The 16,435-nt window shown below is 39.3% G+C and overlaps 1 protein-coding gene across 10 annotated transcripts in view; it reads left to right on the top strand.

Moving 5' to 3' along the window:
- Positions 1 to 16,435, top strand: part of REXO5 (RNA exonuclease 5) — a 66,710-nt gene that overhangs the window by 27,200 nt on the left and 23,075 nt on the right. For 5 of the 10 annotated variants that reach the window (XM_081819886.1, XM_081819887.1, XM_081819884.1 and 2 more), the window contains exons 14-20: positions 4,251 to 4,355; positions 4,853 to 4,990; positions 7,348 to 7,440; positions 8,251 to 8,467; positions 8,683 to 8,870; positions 9,839 to 9,957; positions 12,850 to 12,927. In XM_081819886.1, coding sequence (XP_081676012.1) covers positions 4,251 to 4,355; positions 4,853 to 4,990; positions 7,348 to 7,440; positions 8,251 to 8,467; positions 8,683 to 8,870; positions 9,839 to 9,957; positions 12,850 to 12,927 — 938 coding nt within the window. Of the gene's footprint in view, positions 1 to 4,250; positions 4,356 to 4,852; positions 4,991 to 7,347; positions 7,441 to 8,250; positions 8,468 to 8,682; positions 8,871 to 9,838; positions 9,958 to 12,849; positions 13,109 to 16,435 lie in introns of those variants that run through there. The other 5 variants (XM_081819892.1, XM_081819894.1, XM_081819893.1 and 2 more) reach the window with 3 other exon arrangements.

Genomic DNA, 16,435 nt, shown 5'->3' with positions numbered 1-16,435 from the left:
ACCCAGGTGCCCCGAGACTATGCTTTTTCATTGAATGGTCTTGATACTTTTGTCAAAAATCATTTGACCATATACACAAGGGTTTATTTCTGAAATCTGTTCTGTTCCGTGGTCTATATGTCTGTATGCCACTGCCATACTGTTTTGATTAGTGTAACTTTTTAATATGTTTTGAAATCAGGAAACTTGTGTCCTGCAACTTTGTTCTTCTTTTCAAAATTATTTGAGATTCCGTAAGAATTTTAGGATGATTTTTTTTTTCTATTTCTAAAATAAAAAAACCTGACAGTAGAAAAAAAATGACATTAGAATTTTAAAAGGGATTACATAGAATCTGTAGGTTGCTTTGGGTACTGTTGACATCTTAATGGTATTGTGTTCCTTTCTGTAAACATGGGAATGTTTCTATTTATTATCTCAAATTTCTTTCAGCGGTGTTTTGTAGTTTTTAGCATTATGAGTGTTTCATCTCCTTGGTTAGGTTTATGTCTAAGAATTTTATTCTTTTGTGATGCTTTTGTAAATGAGATTTTCCCCCCCTTACTTTCCTCTTCTGATTGTTCATTTTGGTATATAGAAACACAATTGATTTTTGTGTCTTGATTTTATATCCTTCAACTTGGAAGAAGTCATTTATCTAACAGTGTTTCTGTGCAATCTTCAGGGTTTTCTACATCTCATAGGTGAACAAAGATAATTTTACTTCTTTCTTTCCAGTTTGGATGCTTTTTATTTCTTTTTCTTGCCTAGTTGCTCTGGCTAGGACTCCCAATACTGTGTTGAATAGAGGTGGCAAGAGCAGGCATCATTGTTTCTTGTCTTAGAGAAAAGCCTTTCAGCCCTTCACCTTTGAATATATTAGCTGTGGGCTTTTCATATATGGCCTTTATTCTGTTAGGTAATTTTCTTCTGTTATTAGTTTGTTGAGTGTTTTTATCATGAAAGAGTGCTGAATCATGTCAAATACTTTTTCTGCATCAATTGAGATGCTGTTGTGGTTTTTGTCCTTCTTTACATTAAGGTGGGATGATTTTCATATGTTGGACCATTCTTGCATTCCAGGAGTAAATCCCATTGGTCATGATGTATAATCCTTTTAATGTACTTTTGAATTCAGTTTGCTGATACTTTTTTAAAGTGGTTACTAAATTGGAAGGGCTTACTATTTCTATTTTGTTTTCTGTATATCTTGTAGCTTTTGTCCCTCTTTTCCTCTCTACTGTCCTCCTTAGTGTTTCATTGATTTTTTTGTAGTGACATAATTTTCTCTTTCTTACTTCCTTTTGTGTATTATATTCTATAAATATTTTCCTTTTAGTTATTGCAATTACATAAAACATCTTAAGGTTATACATTCTGTTTTAAGCTGATAACAATTTTATTTCGACTGCATACAGAAACTGAACTTTTATAAGCTCCACCCCCCCACTTTGTTACTGATGTCATAAATTGCACCTTTATATAAAGATGCAGCATAGGAAATACAGCCAGTGATATTTTAATAGCATTGTATGGTGACAGATGGTAGCTACACTTGTGGTGAGCATAGCACAATGTATAGAGATGTTGAATCACTGTTGTATACCTGAAATTAATGTAACTATGTAATGTATTAATGTATAATGTATTAATGTAACTAATGTAATTAATAGTGTGTCAGCTATACTCAAATTAAAAAATAAAAAAATAAGAGAGAAAAGGTTACCAGTAAATTAGATTTTGAAAGTGAGTAAGTAGATATTCATTGAATAATTACTCAATCACATCTATATAGATTGTATATTCATTAACATAGGAATATAGTTATTCATGTTTTTGTCATTTAAGTTTTGAATAAGAATTAAACTTATACATCAAAATTACCTTCATAGAGGTTACTGTATTGGTTCACATGTTCACCTTTCCTGGAAACTGTTTTCATGTGGCTTCATGTTGCTGTCTAATGTTCTTTCATCTTGAAGGACTCCCTTTAGCATTTCTTGCAGATCAGGTCTAGTTGTAATGAATTTTGTCAGCTTTTTTTTTTTTTTTTAATCTGGGAAAATCTTAATTTCTCCATTTTTGAAGCAGAGTTCTGATGGCTACAGTATTCTTGATTTTTTTTTTTCCCTTTTAACACTTTGACTCTATCATGCCACTCCTATGGTCTGCAAGAAGATTTCTGCTGATAAGTCCACTGATAATTTTAAGGAAGTTCCCTTGTATGTAATGAGTTGCTTTTCTCTTGATGTTCTCAAGATTCTCTCCTTGGTTTTGACTTTTGACAGTTTGATTGTAATGTGTCTTTGTGTGGGCTTCTTTAGATTTATTGGATTTATCCTGGTTGGAGTTCTTCAAGCTTCTTGAATTTCCATGTTCATTTCTCTCCTCAGATTTGGGAAGTTTTTAGCCATTATTACTTCAAATAAGCTCTCTGTCCCTTTCTCTCTTCTTCCAGGATCCCATTATATGTGTATTGGTCTTGACGTTGTCCCATCTTAGGATCTATTTATGTTTCTTCATTCCTTTTTCTTTTTACTCTGATCGATGATTTCAAATGATCTGTCTTTATGTTTGCTAATTCTTTCTTCTGCCTGATCAAATCTGATGTTGAACCCCTTTGGTGAATTTTTCAATTCACTTGTGTTTTCCAGCTCCAGAATTTGTTTGGTTCATTTTTTATAGTTGCTCTTTGTTGATATTCTCATTTTGTTCATGCATCATTTTCCTGAGTCCATTAATTGTCTTTGTTCTCTTTTAGTTCATTCTGTGTTTCTTTAGGTTAGATTTCTGGAATGTTATTTTGTTCCTTTGGGCCATTTTTCCCTATTTCTTTGCATGCCTTGTGATCTTTTTTATTGAGACCTAATCATTTGAAAGAAACAACTACCTGTCCCATCGTTATAACCTGGCATCATGGAACAGAAGACTTTCACTGATTAGCCCAGCTGGAGGTTCCAGGACCTCTCTAACCAATTTGAGGATGTATGTTCTCTGAGCCTGTGTGTGTACTTTTAGATTCCCTAGGGAGCTTGTCTGTTTCTTCTCAGTGCTCATAATCTCTTGCTCCCTTTGACATCTGCCTGTGGAACTGCAGCTCTAATGTGCTATGATGATAGCATTTGTTTTCAGTGGCTTCCAAACAAGGCCGCCTATCCCATTAGTGCTCTAGTCAAGTGAGACAGAAACTAGTCTCTCAGGCAACCCCAGACTAGCCATAATATTGGATGCAGAGTCCCCTCTTCTGTTTCCATCCAGAGGGAGGATCTCAAGTGTAGGAAGGATAGGGGAGGAACATAGGTGGGCACACAAAACTCTGCATATTTTCCTTTCCTTTTGCTGGAATTCCTTGGGTTTTTTTGTTCGTCTTGGTGCTGTTGCTTCTCAGTTGGTCTTTAGAGTTCTTGCAAACTGGTATTCTGGTCTTTGTTGTTGTTAACTTGGTGTCTGTGGAGGAATGAGGGCCTGAAGCTTCCTAGTCTGTGACCTTGCTGACATCACTCCTTTTCAGGAGTTTCCAAACAATGCTTCCAGTGCCATCAAGTGCTTTGAGTCAAGTTTGAGACAGAAACTAGTTCCTGAGGCAGCTTCAACACAAGCCAAAGTATTGAATACAAGGTCCACTCGTGTTTCTGTCCAAGGGACAATCCCCAGTGTGGGAGGTTTCTTCTGGGTTGCATTGTGTGAGGTTAGATTGGGGGGGTGGGGTTTGTTATTTCCTTCTTTCCCTTCCCTGCAGTATCTCTTCCCTATATACCTTATTCTTTTCCAGAGCATTTCTCTTAGGCTGCCAACCCTCTTCTCTGTAATCAAGTGCTGTGAAATATGAAAGTTGTGACCTGTGTTTGTTATTTTGGCATTTGGTTGTACTTTTTCTTTCTGGGGGTAATTTTATTTGTACTTCATCTAAGTCTTCCATGCATCTTGATTTCTTTCCAGAGTCTTTTAAACCTCCTCTTCTTGCTGTCTTTATTAACAGACTTTAACAGTATAAGATGGTGAGAGTTCTGTTAGAATCTAACTTACTTCTTAGAGGTAATTTGAAGCTTCTAGTAGTCTCTTTTTCTTAGTAATGCTAAAGGCATAGGTTCTATGTGATTTTACCAGCTCTTTTTACTGTATTCTAGGATCACCATTTTCTTCCAGACCTTAAAGTCAGCCCTATATTGCTTTTTAATATGGGTAAAAGGGCAACCTTGTTTATATTATTATGGCTCACCTCCAGAAGCCACTAGGTTCCTGCCTCATTCAGACTTTGCTGTTCTCTGCAGGTTCTTGAGCAGGCCAGAGTGGAAATCCCCCTGTTTCCCTTCAGCATTGTCCAGTTCTCTTTTGAACCCTTTTCACCCAACCTCACTGAGGAGATGAACAAGAGGGTAAGTAAATGAGTTGTGCTAGAGGATTTATTTAATGAGTTATAATCTCCCTGCATTAATGAAAGTAATGCATACTTTAATAAGTTTGTTCTATATTTCTTCAGATTTTTTCTATGTGTTTATTAATATTTTAGAAAATACATTTTTATAGAAATGGGCATCAAACTATACTAATTGGCAACTTTTTCATTTAGCAATGTATTGTGTACATCTTCTGATGTCAGTCATGATCTTATTTCCCTTGTTTTTAATGGCTGTATAGTATTCCCCTGTATTATATACCTATTATTTTCATCATTGGTGCTTTATAAATTTTTGCTATTCCAAATAATGCAGTTGTCAAATCCCTGTATACAATTTTTGTATATTCTGCAAGTGTTTGTGTTGAGAAATTTCTTAAACCAGAATTATCCCATGTTTTGTCTCATGTTTTCTTTAGATTTGACTTAATTCTCTTACCACATTCACTTCCTCACTGTATTCTATTTTTCTTGTAGATGAGAATCAAGTGGACAGAGATGTCAACTGTTTATGCTGGGCCATTTAGCAAAAATTGCAACCTCAGGGCTCTGAAAAGGCTGTTTAAGAGCTTTGGCCCAATCCGGTCAATGACTCTTGTTCTTGAAACCCATCAGGTAATGAGATGATAAAACTTGGATTTTCACCTCTAGATTAGTGTTGGAAATTCAGATGCCTCCTGGGGCCATTCACATAACAAGTATTAGTGATGTAAGCTTGATTGTCACCAACTGGAGTATGAGTCATGTTGTTTGATGAAACAGTTCTTAACTCACAAGGATGTGTACCCAGTATTGCCAGATTCTCTGACTGTTTTGTTTTGAGAATCAGGAAATCTGCCATCTTTAAAAGTGACCTAAGTATGGAATCCTGGATGTTTAAAATGTGCTTTCTCTGAATCTTTTATTAATGTCTTTCTTATATCTAAAAATAGAAATAGATTCCCTGGGAAGATGGACCTAAGGGATGGGAAGTATATGTCCGGGGACTATAACCTCTTGCTATAAGTCTTGGGGTTTTTTTCCTCTTTTTTTGATAAAATATATGTAAAATTTGTTTTAACTTTTTAAATATACAGTTCTGTGTTACTAAGTATAGTAGTACCCCCTTAGGCATGGTTTCAGTTACTCATAGTCCAGAAGCAGTTGATACTCTTTCTGACATATCATCCGAAAGTTATCAGTAGCCTAACACTACCTCACGATGCCTGTGTATGTCACTCACCCTACTGCATTTTATCGTCTCACATCATCACAAGAAGGGTAAGTACAGTGGAATATTTTGAGATAGAGACCACATTCACATAACTTTATTACAGTATATTATAATTATTTTATTATTTGTTATTTTAATCTCTTACTGTGCCTAATTTATAAATTAAACCTTATCAAATACAAAAATCTGTAGGAAAAGACATAGTATTTATAGGGTTCAGTACTCTCTGTGGTTTCAGGCATCTGCTGGGGGTCTTGGAATGTATCCAGAAAGTTTTCATCATCCCAAACTGAAACTCTGTACCCCTTAAACAATAACTCTTCAGTCCCTGTCCCCTAGGCGTGGTAAGCACTATTGTGCTTTCTGTTTTTATGAATTTGACTACACTGTTACATACATCCTGTAAGTGAAATCATATAGTACTTGTCCTTTTGTGTCTGGCTTATTTCACTTAGCGGAATGTCTTCAAGGTTCATCCATGCTGTGGCATGTGTCAGAATCTCATTCCTTTTCAAGGACAGATACAATATTCCATTGTGTGGGGATGTACTACATTTTGTTTATCCATTCATCTGTTGATGAACATTTGGATTGTTTCCCTTTTTTGGCTATTCTGAATAATACTGCTGTGAATATAGATGTACAAATATCCATTGGAGTCTCTGTTTTTAATTCTTGTGGGTGTATACCCAAAGTGCAATTGCTGGGTTAAATGATAATTCTGTGTATAATTTCAGAACTGCCATACTGTTTTCCACAGTGGCTATATGGTTTTACACTCCTGTTTCTCTATATTCCAGCTGACACTTGTTTTTTTTCTGTCTCTCATTCTTCCTCTTTCTTCTTTCTTTGTCTTTCTTTAAGTACTAGCCATCCTAATGGATGTGAAGTTTTGATTTGCATCTCCCTAATGATTAGTGATATTGAGCATCTTTTTATATGCTTATTGGTCACTTTGGCCACTTCTTTGGAGAAATACCTATTCAAGTCCTTTGCCTATTTTTAATTGGATTATTTGATTTTTTGTTGTTGAGTTTTAGGAGTTTATGTATTTTAGATATGAAATCTTCGTTAAGATACATGATTTGCAAATATTTGCTCCCATTCATAGGACTGCTTTTTAACACTGTTGATAGTGTCCTTTGATGCACTTTTTAATTCTGATAAAGTCCAGTTTGTCTTATTTTCTTTTGTTACCTCTGCTTTTGGTGTCACATTCAGGAAATCATTGACAAATCCAGTATCATGAAGCTTTTGTCTTGGAGCACTTTTGTCTCCATGATGATGCTGTATGTCACATCATCAAGCAGAAAAGCAGTCAGTTTGAAGATGCAGCCTATCCAATGGAAGCACTTAACCTCCCCAAGCTTATAGGAAAGCTGCCTGTGTGAAATTAAGCTCTCAAGACAAATGAGAATCTAAATGACTTGCAGTGATGACTTCAGTGGTTCATAATAAATAATACTGAAAAGCAAGTTGATTAGTAAACATTTATTAGTGCTTTGCCCATACCACCCAGGGCGAGAAGACTTCAGTTTTAATTGACAAATAAAGGTTATTTATTGGCTGAGAAATCAGTTCTTGAACCTTGGTGATTCTACTTAAAGTTGATCTACAGTTGCTATCTAGCCCAGCACAGCAAAGAGAACATTCATTTTGGTGGCTTTGGCCACTAGTTTAGGGCCCTTTCCCAGTCCCTCCTCTAGCAGTTTGAGCCTAGAAAGCAGAGGTAAGAAAATCTTGTTTTTTTTTTCTGCAGCCACATCTCTGTATACAATATGAAGTCCTGGAAGCTGCCCAGCTGGCCATAGAATCCTTGGATGGCATTCTGGTAGAAGGTGCCTGCATTAAGGTATAGTGGCCAGAGAAAGCAAAAAGGAGCACCCTTCATTCAGCGCTGACCTAGCACAGCCTGTATTTATAGTGCCCTAGTATATAAAAGCTTAGAGAAAAGCCCTCAAGAGGCCCGAGCACAAGACTTTGTGTTATGGAAAGTCTTCAGCCAAGCCCAGCATTCTTCTAGCAGTGACCTAAAATATGAAAACTTTCATTTTTGTCAGAATCAGCCTGGGCTACATTGGGGTCTTCCTTGTATTCTTCATCACCACTTAGACCCCAGATGGTTTATTCTGGGTGTTTTTCTGTAGCTGCCCTTTCCTTTAGCTTTCAGGGGGATCAAATGGTGTTTTGAAGCATGATCAGTTGCATTGGCGTAGAAGTCAGGGAACTCATTTCCATTGCAGGGTGTTTGGGCAGGGAGGAGAGAGTATGTTTACACAAAAACATTTGTATTTATGTATTTATTAAGTCTCTACTATAGTCCTCTGAGGCATTTATCACTAGCCTCCTTATACAGATAAGGAAACTACAGAATTAAGTTACTTGCTAGTATAGAATAGGCCTAAAGGTTGAAGTGGTGGCCTTTTTTTTTTTTTTTAAGATTTATTATTTTGAGAGAGAGAGAGCAGGGAGGAGGGGCAGAGGGAGAGAGTCCCAGGCAGACTCTGCGTTGAGCGTGGAGGAGCCCAGTGCAAGGCTTTGATCTCACAACCCTGAAATCATGACCTGAGCCAAAACCAAGAGTTGGAGGCTTAACCAACTGCGCCACTAAGGCACCCCTAAGTGGTGACTTTCTACCACTAATGCCATCTTCCTTGGTTAGGTGCAGAGGCCTGTGACAGAGCTCACCCTTGATTGTAACACTCTTGTGAATGAGCTAGAACAAGATTCTGAGAACCGAGGTACTATATACCTGTCTGGAGTGAGCGAAACCTTTAAAGAACACCTATTGCAGCAGTCCAACCTCTTCCTTGGCCTGGAAGCTGTCATCTTGCCTAAAGATCTTAAAAGTGGAAAGCAAAAAAGATACTGTTTCCTGAGTAAGTCTATGGTATGGAATGTAACCTTGGGGAAGGAGATTAGGGATGGTGATAACATGAGGTCAGAGAAGGGAAATGTTCACCAGATAAGCCCACCTGGGATGCTGGACCACGTTACCAGCTGATTCTGTTCTCCCTTGGCCCTGGCTGGCCTCCAACCTGGACGACCAGGCTTTGTGGCCCTTAATAACAGAAGGGGCTATTCTTGCTTTCAGAATTCAAAACTTTTGGCAGTGCCCAAAGGGCCCTCAACATTCTCAAAGGCAAGCACTGGAAGCTGAAAGGCCGGCATGCCCTAACCCCCAGGCATCTCCATGCTTGGCTCAGGGGCTTACCTCCTGAATCAAGAAGGCCCCCAGGGGTTCGTGTCATACCTCCCCCCTCCGAGCAGCAAGCCTTACAGGTGAGTGAGTGAGTGAGTGAGTGTATCCTAGTGTCAGAGATAGCTGCCTTGGTTTGCTAGCTCTAAGCATTGATTTGCCTTCTGGTGTTTATGGAAGTTAGGAGAGTCCAGCTCAAGTGACACTTAAGCCTTTGAATCTTTTTTTTTTTTTTTTTCCTGCCCTGGCACTAGTTTTATTTCACTCTCCAGCTTCTTCCAGCCCTGGACACGTTTTTCTTTCTCCAAGATCTCATACTTTTGCCTGCTCCATACCTGCTACAATTAGGCTTTTAATCCTCCAGGTGGCTCTCCAAGGGACCTTGAGGGGCTAACACAGGAGGTTAAAGAGCTGGGCAAGTCTTTAGTAATCTAGCATCCCAAAGTGTAGTACATATACAAGATAATTTTTAGTGGTCATAGATGGAGTTTTTTCCCCGCTTTTATGCTAAGGTCTTGTTCTAACGCTTATTATACAACAATCACATTGAGCCCATGACTTCATAGATATATTTCATTGAGCTGAAGGAAGAAACTGACTCGCTTTAAAGAAAACTATTAGAGGGATACACAAGTAGAAGGGTGAAGGTAGAAGATGAATGGCTGAAGTTTGGGAAACCCTGTCCTGGTCTAATCTCCCACACTTAACAGATGAGAAATAGAAGCCAGAGCTGGTTGAGTGATTTGCCCAGATCACAAAGATACTTAATGGCAGGGGCCATTAGTGATGTGGTTCCTCTGCCTCAGGGTCCTGGAAGACCCACTCCATATGGAGAAAAGAGCAACAGTTGTACTCCTAAACTGCCTGTGACCTGGAGATGCTGGGGTTGACAGGGAACCCTGAAGTTTGGGCTTTAGCTTCAGATAGAGGATTTACACAGAACCTTTCCTGGGATCCCATGGTCCTAGAGCCTGAAGAAGAAAGTTGCAGTCCCTCCAAAGGTGAGCAGAGGATACTCTGGCTGAGTGTCAACATGTGGCTTTGATCTTAGGCTCTGAAGGTGGACCACCCAAAGATAGCAGCCTGGCGCTGGGGCCGGAAGATAGGAAAGCTCTACCACAGCCTGGGCCCAGGCACCCTCTGCCTCATCTTGCTGCCAGGAACCAAGAGGTAAGGACTGAAGGGTTGTCCCTTCAGGATTCTGGCCTCTGGGACTTTAGCTATTCTTAGAGAAAGGCCTTTTGTTGACATTCAGGCACATAAATGAGAACTTCTAGAAATCCTCTCTTAATCCTTAGTTTTAAGAGATAGGTATTATATCTCCACTTTACGCATATATGCTCTTCTCTAATTACACTTATTAGCCACTCAGGGAGACCGCCATCCCAGTTTAAAGCCAGAGGTCTTAGGTCCTGCAGCCTCTGTGGGACAAGAGGCAGCTGCCTAACCCCACTTGAGTAAAAACAGTCAAAGAAGGTCTAGGGGAAGGCCCAGACCAGATATGATCTTTCCCACATTTCAGGAGCATGTTCCTGCCTTTTCCCATTTCCCTCTTTGCTGATTCTAAGCCTGAAGGATAATGGAACAGAACTCTGGGTCCAGTCCCAGCTCTATCACATACCTCCTCTGACAAGTGGCCAAGCCACTTTCCCACTGTGGGTCTCAATTTCCCTTTGGTAAAATGAGAGATTTGGAGTAAATCAGTGATTTTCAAACCCTTTCAACTATAAAACCTTTTCTTTAAAAGAAATATTGCTGTTAAATTTCTAAAGCATAAAGATAGGCAGTTCTGGAATGAGTGGGTGGTGGATGAGTATATATTGGGGGAGAGGGACGAGAGGGCAGTAGCTCTTTTCAGCACAGTTTGAAAATCACTAGATTGTATTTATTTCTAAAAAGTCCCTTAAAATTTTGACATTCTAGGATTCTTTTCCAGGCCCAGGGTCCCAGACGGCAGAACATGAAGGCCTCAGGCCTTGAAACCTGATCAGAAATTAATTTCCTGTCATAAAATCCTTGTGACATGCATCTCATGGCCACTACGGAGATGGGCTACCTGCTGGGCAGCTTGAGAGAATTGCTGTCTATGAGGAACAGAGACTATTAAGTGTTTACATTTGAAACAAACAAAAAAACCCCATCTTAGACTGATATACTTTAAACAGGCTTTTGTGGGTAGGTTAACAGCATGAGGTGACCATAAGTTGCCAAAAAAGCTTTTTGGTTCAGAACAGACGTGCCCTGACATAGCTTCTCAGAAGCCATTATGTGGAGGGGGTGATAGAATAAGGGGCGGGGTCTTCATGTTCCAGGTAAAATCTTAGATTGCAGTTCTTCATTTTGTAGGCAAGCTAAGCTAAGAGTAGGCCCAAGCTTTCTCCTCCCAGAAGTGGCCAGGTTATTCCACAGTGGATGAGGGCCTGAGGAAGGGAGCATTGGGGTCAGGGAACAGAAAGTCTTAGGTTCTGACTAAGGCAAAGGTCCTAAGACACATATGACAAATCATGAAAAAACTCTGGAAATAGCAAATCCTGCAGTAAGGAAATCTAATGTTCCTTTTATTTTTATTTTAAAGATTGACTTATTTGAGGGAGGGGAGGGGAAGAGGGAGAGAATCTTAAGTGGACTCACTGCTGGGCACAGACCTGCTCCCCACCCGCTGCGGGGCTCAATCTCAGGACTCTTGAGATCATGATGAAATCAAGAGCTAGCTGCTTAACCAACTGAGCCACCCAGGCGTCCCCCTCCTTTCTTCTAAAAGTTACATTTTGATGTCTGTAGCCTTGTTGAGCAAACCAGGGAGGAGCACGCATTTACCCAAACTATAGGCTTGCTGTGTGATTAACTTCTCTGGGCCTCATCTTTGCAGCTTTCTCCATGATCGCAATGCCTTGGGAAAGGGTAAAAGTAGCTCAGCAAGGAGTAGCAAAGAGAATAGGTTTCCTCATGCTTGGAGCCTGACTCAACTCTTAACCCTTATATTTCCAGTAGATGCTAAGATTAATATTGAAAATATTGCTGTATTTGCCATAATTCATCAAACCCTTAAGTGCTTTTATATGTGTTTTCAGTTGAGGTTGTTGAGTCCTCATTTAACAAGTGGAGAAAAAGGCTCAGATTAAAGAGTTTGCCTAAGGTCACACAGCTAGTTAAGTGCAGTTAAGATTTGAACCCTGATGATCTGATTCCAGAGCCACTCTACAGCACTCAAGAGTTCCAGTCCCAGTCCCCCATGCCCAAAAGGCTAGTACTTATTAGTGTAAGTTCAGACATCAGGTGGTGACAGTTTCTGGGTTTGTCTTTCTCACTTCTGTCTGCTTTGCCTTGGAGAGGTCTTCAGCTGTCTAACCCAAACCCTTGAATATTCACTACAAGGTGGCAGGGAACTAACATGTACTGAATGACGCCTACATTCCAGCCACTGTACCAAGTGTATTACAACATACATTATTTAAAAGGACTCTTGATGGCAGATTGCCATTATTACCTGCTTCTGTCACTCAACTTGTTGAGCAACTATGAGCTTGATTCTTTTTGAAAAGTGGACATAACAATTGTACCTGCATCAGTACCTATTTTAGGTACATAAGCTGTTTTGAAGGATTAAATGAGAATGTATATATAAGGTACTTAAAATGATGCTTGCTTGGTACATGGTGAATGATCTGTATGATGTATGAGGAAAGTATGAGGAAATGATCTGTATATTTTAGCTATTATTGTCCACAGTCCTCACAAAAGCCCTGTGAGAATAGTAATTTAAGTATTTAATATTTTTATAGTTGAAGAAATTGAGGCTCCGTTTGAGGTCATTCACCCTGGGTTGAGATATGCCTCACATCTGTTAAATAGCAGAGCTGACTTGATTCCAGGCCTCTGGGACTCATCAGTGTTCCTTCCATGGAACCATTTTCAATAGGCAGCTTTCCATCAGCCTCCTTTACCTGCTTGTGCCCTGCCCCATACACATACCTCCAAAAATTTACCACTTCTTACCTAGGAGTTTGTAACCATTCTTTTAACCCTGTGGATTAGAAACCTATCTTCACTCATTTGTTGCAGCACTCATGGATCATTCTCTGGCCTAGGACTGATGGGAATAAAAGATGAAGAGGAAAGCACCACCCCAAACATGTGTTCGTGAGTCTGACCATCATTTTCCATGTGCTGTTTCTTATCCCTCGTGGGCAGTGGCAGAGAATGTGGTCAGGCTATAGCCTTTCTATCTAGCAGACAGCTTTTGTGGAAATGATGTACCACTTAAGAAGTTCGGTCCATTTATATGGCATGTACAAATGTTCAATAAATGCCTAAAATTCAAGCATCCTCATCTTAAGACAGGGTGAGAAGGAAACCAGTTTGTACTTTTTTATGTCACTGGACTTATACACAGGAAATTTGTACTAGGTGCTCATTCCATGTAACACTTCTATTAAATGGTATATGTAGGTAAGGAAACCAGGAGGGAGGGACTTTGCTTTGGAGAAAATCCAGCCATTATGCAGGTTGTCAAAGCTGTATCTATGAAGCAAATTTATGAACGCAAATTTTTCTCATTGACAGCTGTTACAAAATTGAAGGAAAAAGATAGGCTGAACTGAAAATTTGGCAGGTCCACACACAGGAGAATGGAAGACTGTGCTTTTTACCAACACTGGAAGCACCCTTCCAATTCCATTTTTAGGAATGCTTCCTTCCCCCCACCCTTCAGTGAGATTGCAGTGTCACCCTTCACCAGTAGGTGCCTCCATCATATTGGATCTCCCCCTTAAAACTGAAAGCTTCAAATTCAGTGAAAGCTACTCCTCTGCTTTTTTATCAACTCTCAAAATATTAACATTCTGTGTTGGAAAGGACATGGGTACAGGTACATACAACTCTGAAACAGAAATATTTATCTGCCCTCTGGAAAAGATGAACTAATCTAGCATACAATATGTATCATACCAAAACCCTTGTAAATTGCTTCGTACGTTAGGATCCAGCAATTCCACTTCTATAGTAGCATACTACAATAATAGTATAGATGTACACAAACATGTATGGAGGAGATACCACAGGGGGAGCCCAATGGAATTCCTGGTAGCCATTTTTAAAAATTATGTGCGTGTAAATAAAATTTCTAGTAAAAAGAGATCTGCAAGAAGTAGCAGTTGACCTCTGGATACAGACTCTGAATCCTAGCTTCCCTACATATTGTGTGAACTTGAGTACACACCTCACGGGATTGGTGTTGAAGATGTGATTATGCATTCCCAGTATATGTTGTAGGAAATATGGAGGCTTACAGAATAGTGTGTATAGTTTGAGTCCTTTTTCTGTAGATAAAGGTACACAAAGATATGCATAGGCTTGGAACAAAACCTGGAAGGCTGTATGTCAAATGTGGTGGGATCAGAAGATTAGGTGTTACCAAACTGCTTTTGGTAATCACCATATGTTCCTTTCATAACTAGAATACCTAAAATTAATTCTCAAGGTTAGGCATTTGAGGCAGTGTTTAACCGTTTAACTTCTGTAAGAGCCAGCCCTATGTAAAAGTTGGGAACCAGGAGCCAGAACTGAAGAGCTTGATTTAGGATCAAGACACTGCAACTTGAAGCTCCCTTGTAAAGTGGAAAGTTTCCCCAGGCATACATACAGTGGAGGCCCTGAGACTATCTTGAAACTGACAATGTTACTGGATTCTTTGCCCACCCCCAGGTGAGCTCCAAAGCTGTAAGAGCTTAGCTGCTGTTTACTTCTTGAGACTCCAGTCCTGAGACAAAATAAGTGTCTGCCTTTGAATATGGACAGATCTGGCCTGGCACTTGAGCTCTGCTTCTGGGCAAGCCACTTAATCTCATCTGAGTATATTTTCACAGCTTATAAAATGAGAATAATCTTTTTAAGGATTATTGTGAAAATTCAATAATCCAGGTTGTGGAAAAATGACAGAATAGTGGGCTATATATATAAGGACTTTCCCTCTCTGAGCCTGTTAACTCACTTTTAAAATGGGGACATTAGTACCTACTTCATGCGGTTATGAGGATTAAATTAGGGAAAACCCCACATTAAGTGTTCAATAAATGACATTTACTGAGGAGCATCTTCCAAGTGCAGGATCACAGAACAAATTAGGTTCCATGTGCCAAGAATACTGCCTTTGCTCCTAGGAATAGCTAAGGCCATTGAAACTTCTGGATGGGAGGTTTCCCAGTGGGCCCCCAACTCCAGAACTCTACAGAGATGGGCCCAACCATAAGGTCTCTGAGGCCTCAGTCTGCACACTCTGTTCTTTCAGCTGATGCTCCCACCTTTTGGAAGCCAAAGCTGCCAACTTGGCCTCTTGCAAAACACACATTCCATTCATAAGTGCGTTTGTGCATTTTTCCTCCCACACCCTTCTAGGCAGCCAAGGCAGCTGCTGGAGAAGCAGCTTCTCATTTGGGGGAGAAAGGCAACTCCCAAGGGTTTTTACACAACTCTTGATTTAGGCTTTGAACATATTACTCCCAATTTTCTGACCTCCTCGCCCACAGTGGAACGGTTTAATACACTCAGCCATGTTTGTTTTCATTTCTTTTGCCCCTTTTGTAAATAACCTCTTCCCTATTATAAAGAAAACCAATTAATGGAAACTTCAAAAATCCACAAAAGGTAAAATCGCTTCTAATGCCACCACTCAGAGTCAACAACTGTCACTATTTCAGTCTTCTGTCATACTTTTTACATCATTCAAAAGCAGATTTTTTAATAGCTGCATAGTATTCAACATGTTGATGTGTGTCATAATTTCTAAAACAGTCCCCTGTTGTTGACACTGAAGTTGTCCCCAACCAATTATATCCTTGCACATACATCTTTGATAAATGGTATTTGTTAAGGAAAAATTCCTAGAAGTGAAATTGGGTTAAGGAGTATGAACACCTAAGGTTGTTTTAATTCCACAGAAGTTTTTACTGTGTTAGCTAGCGTGGACTTGGTTCAAATCTTTGCTAATGTGGTAAGTTAAAAAAAACTTTCCATTACATAAACAGATACAATTTCTATTTATTTAAATATCCTGTAGATTGGCATTTATTTTTTTCAGAAGCTTTTTGGCCAGTTTTTAAGGTCTCCTTATGGATTAAGTACAGTGTCCATCTATTGATTACTGCAAAAATGTTTCTAGTTTTTTATTTTAAGGTAGTTTTAGAAGTCTTACGATTTCTTCTATTTGCTCTTATACTTAGAAAGTCTTGATTGATCCCGAGATCAATTTAATAGCCATTGACAAGTAATATATGGGTTTTTTTTTGGGGGGGGGGCTTGTTTTTTAAGTAGGCTCCATGCCCAGTGTGGAACCCAGCACAGGGCTTGAACTCAGAACTATGCAGTCGAGACCTGAGCTGAGATCAAGTCTCACACTTAACCCACTGAGCCACCCAGGCACCCCTATATGGTTTTTTAAAATAATTTAATTTTTACACTTAAGCCTTTATTCCTCCTGGAATTCATTTTGGTATATGGCAACTTTTCCCCAAATATTTAGAATTTTACCCGTTTACTTATCTTTACTTACCCAATCAAGGAGAATGTGTCCTTTACTGTGTAAGTCCATATACACAAGAGCCTGAGTGTTTTCTTCTGTCTTGTCTTATACTAGGTACCATACCATTTTGTA

This window comes from Leptonychotes weddellii, chromosome 5 (genome assembly GCF_054177405.1).
Source record: "Leptonychotes weddellii isolate Sample4059 chromosome 5, ASM5417740v2, whole genome shotgun sequence".
NCBI classification, from domain to species: Eukaryota; Metazoa; Chordata; class Mammalia; order Carnivora; family Phocidae; genus Leptonychotes; species Leptonychotes weddellii.
Note: the sequence above shows the minus strand (reverse complement) of the source record. Positions and strands in the feature narration are given on the sequence as shown.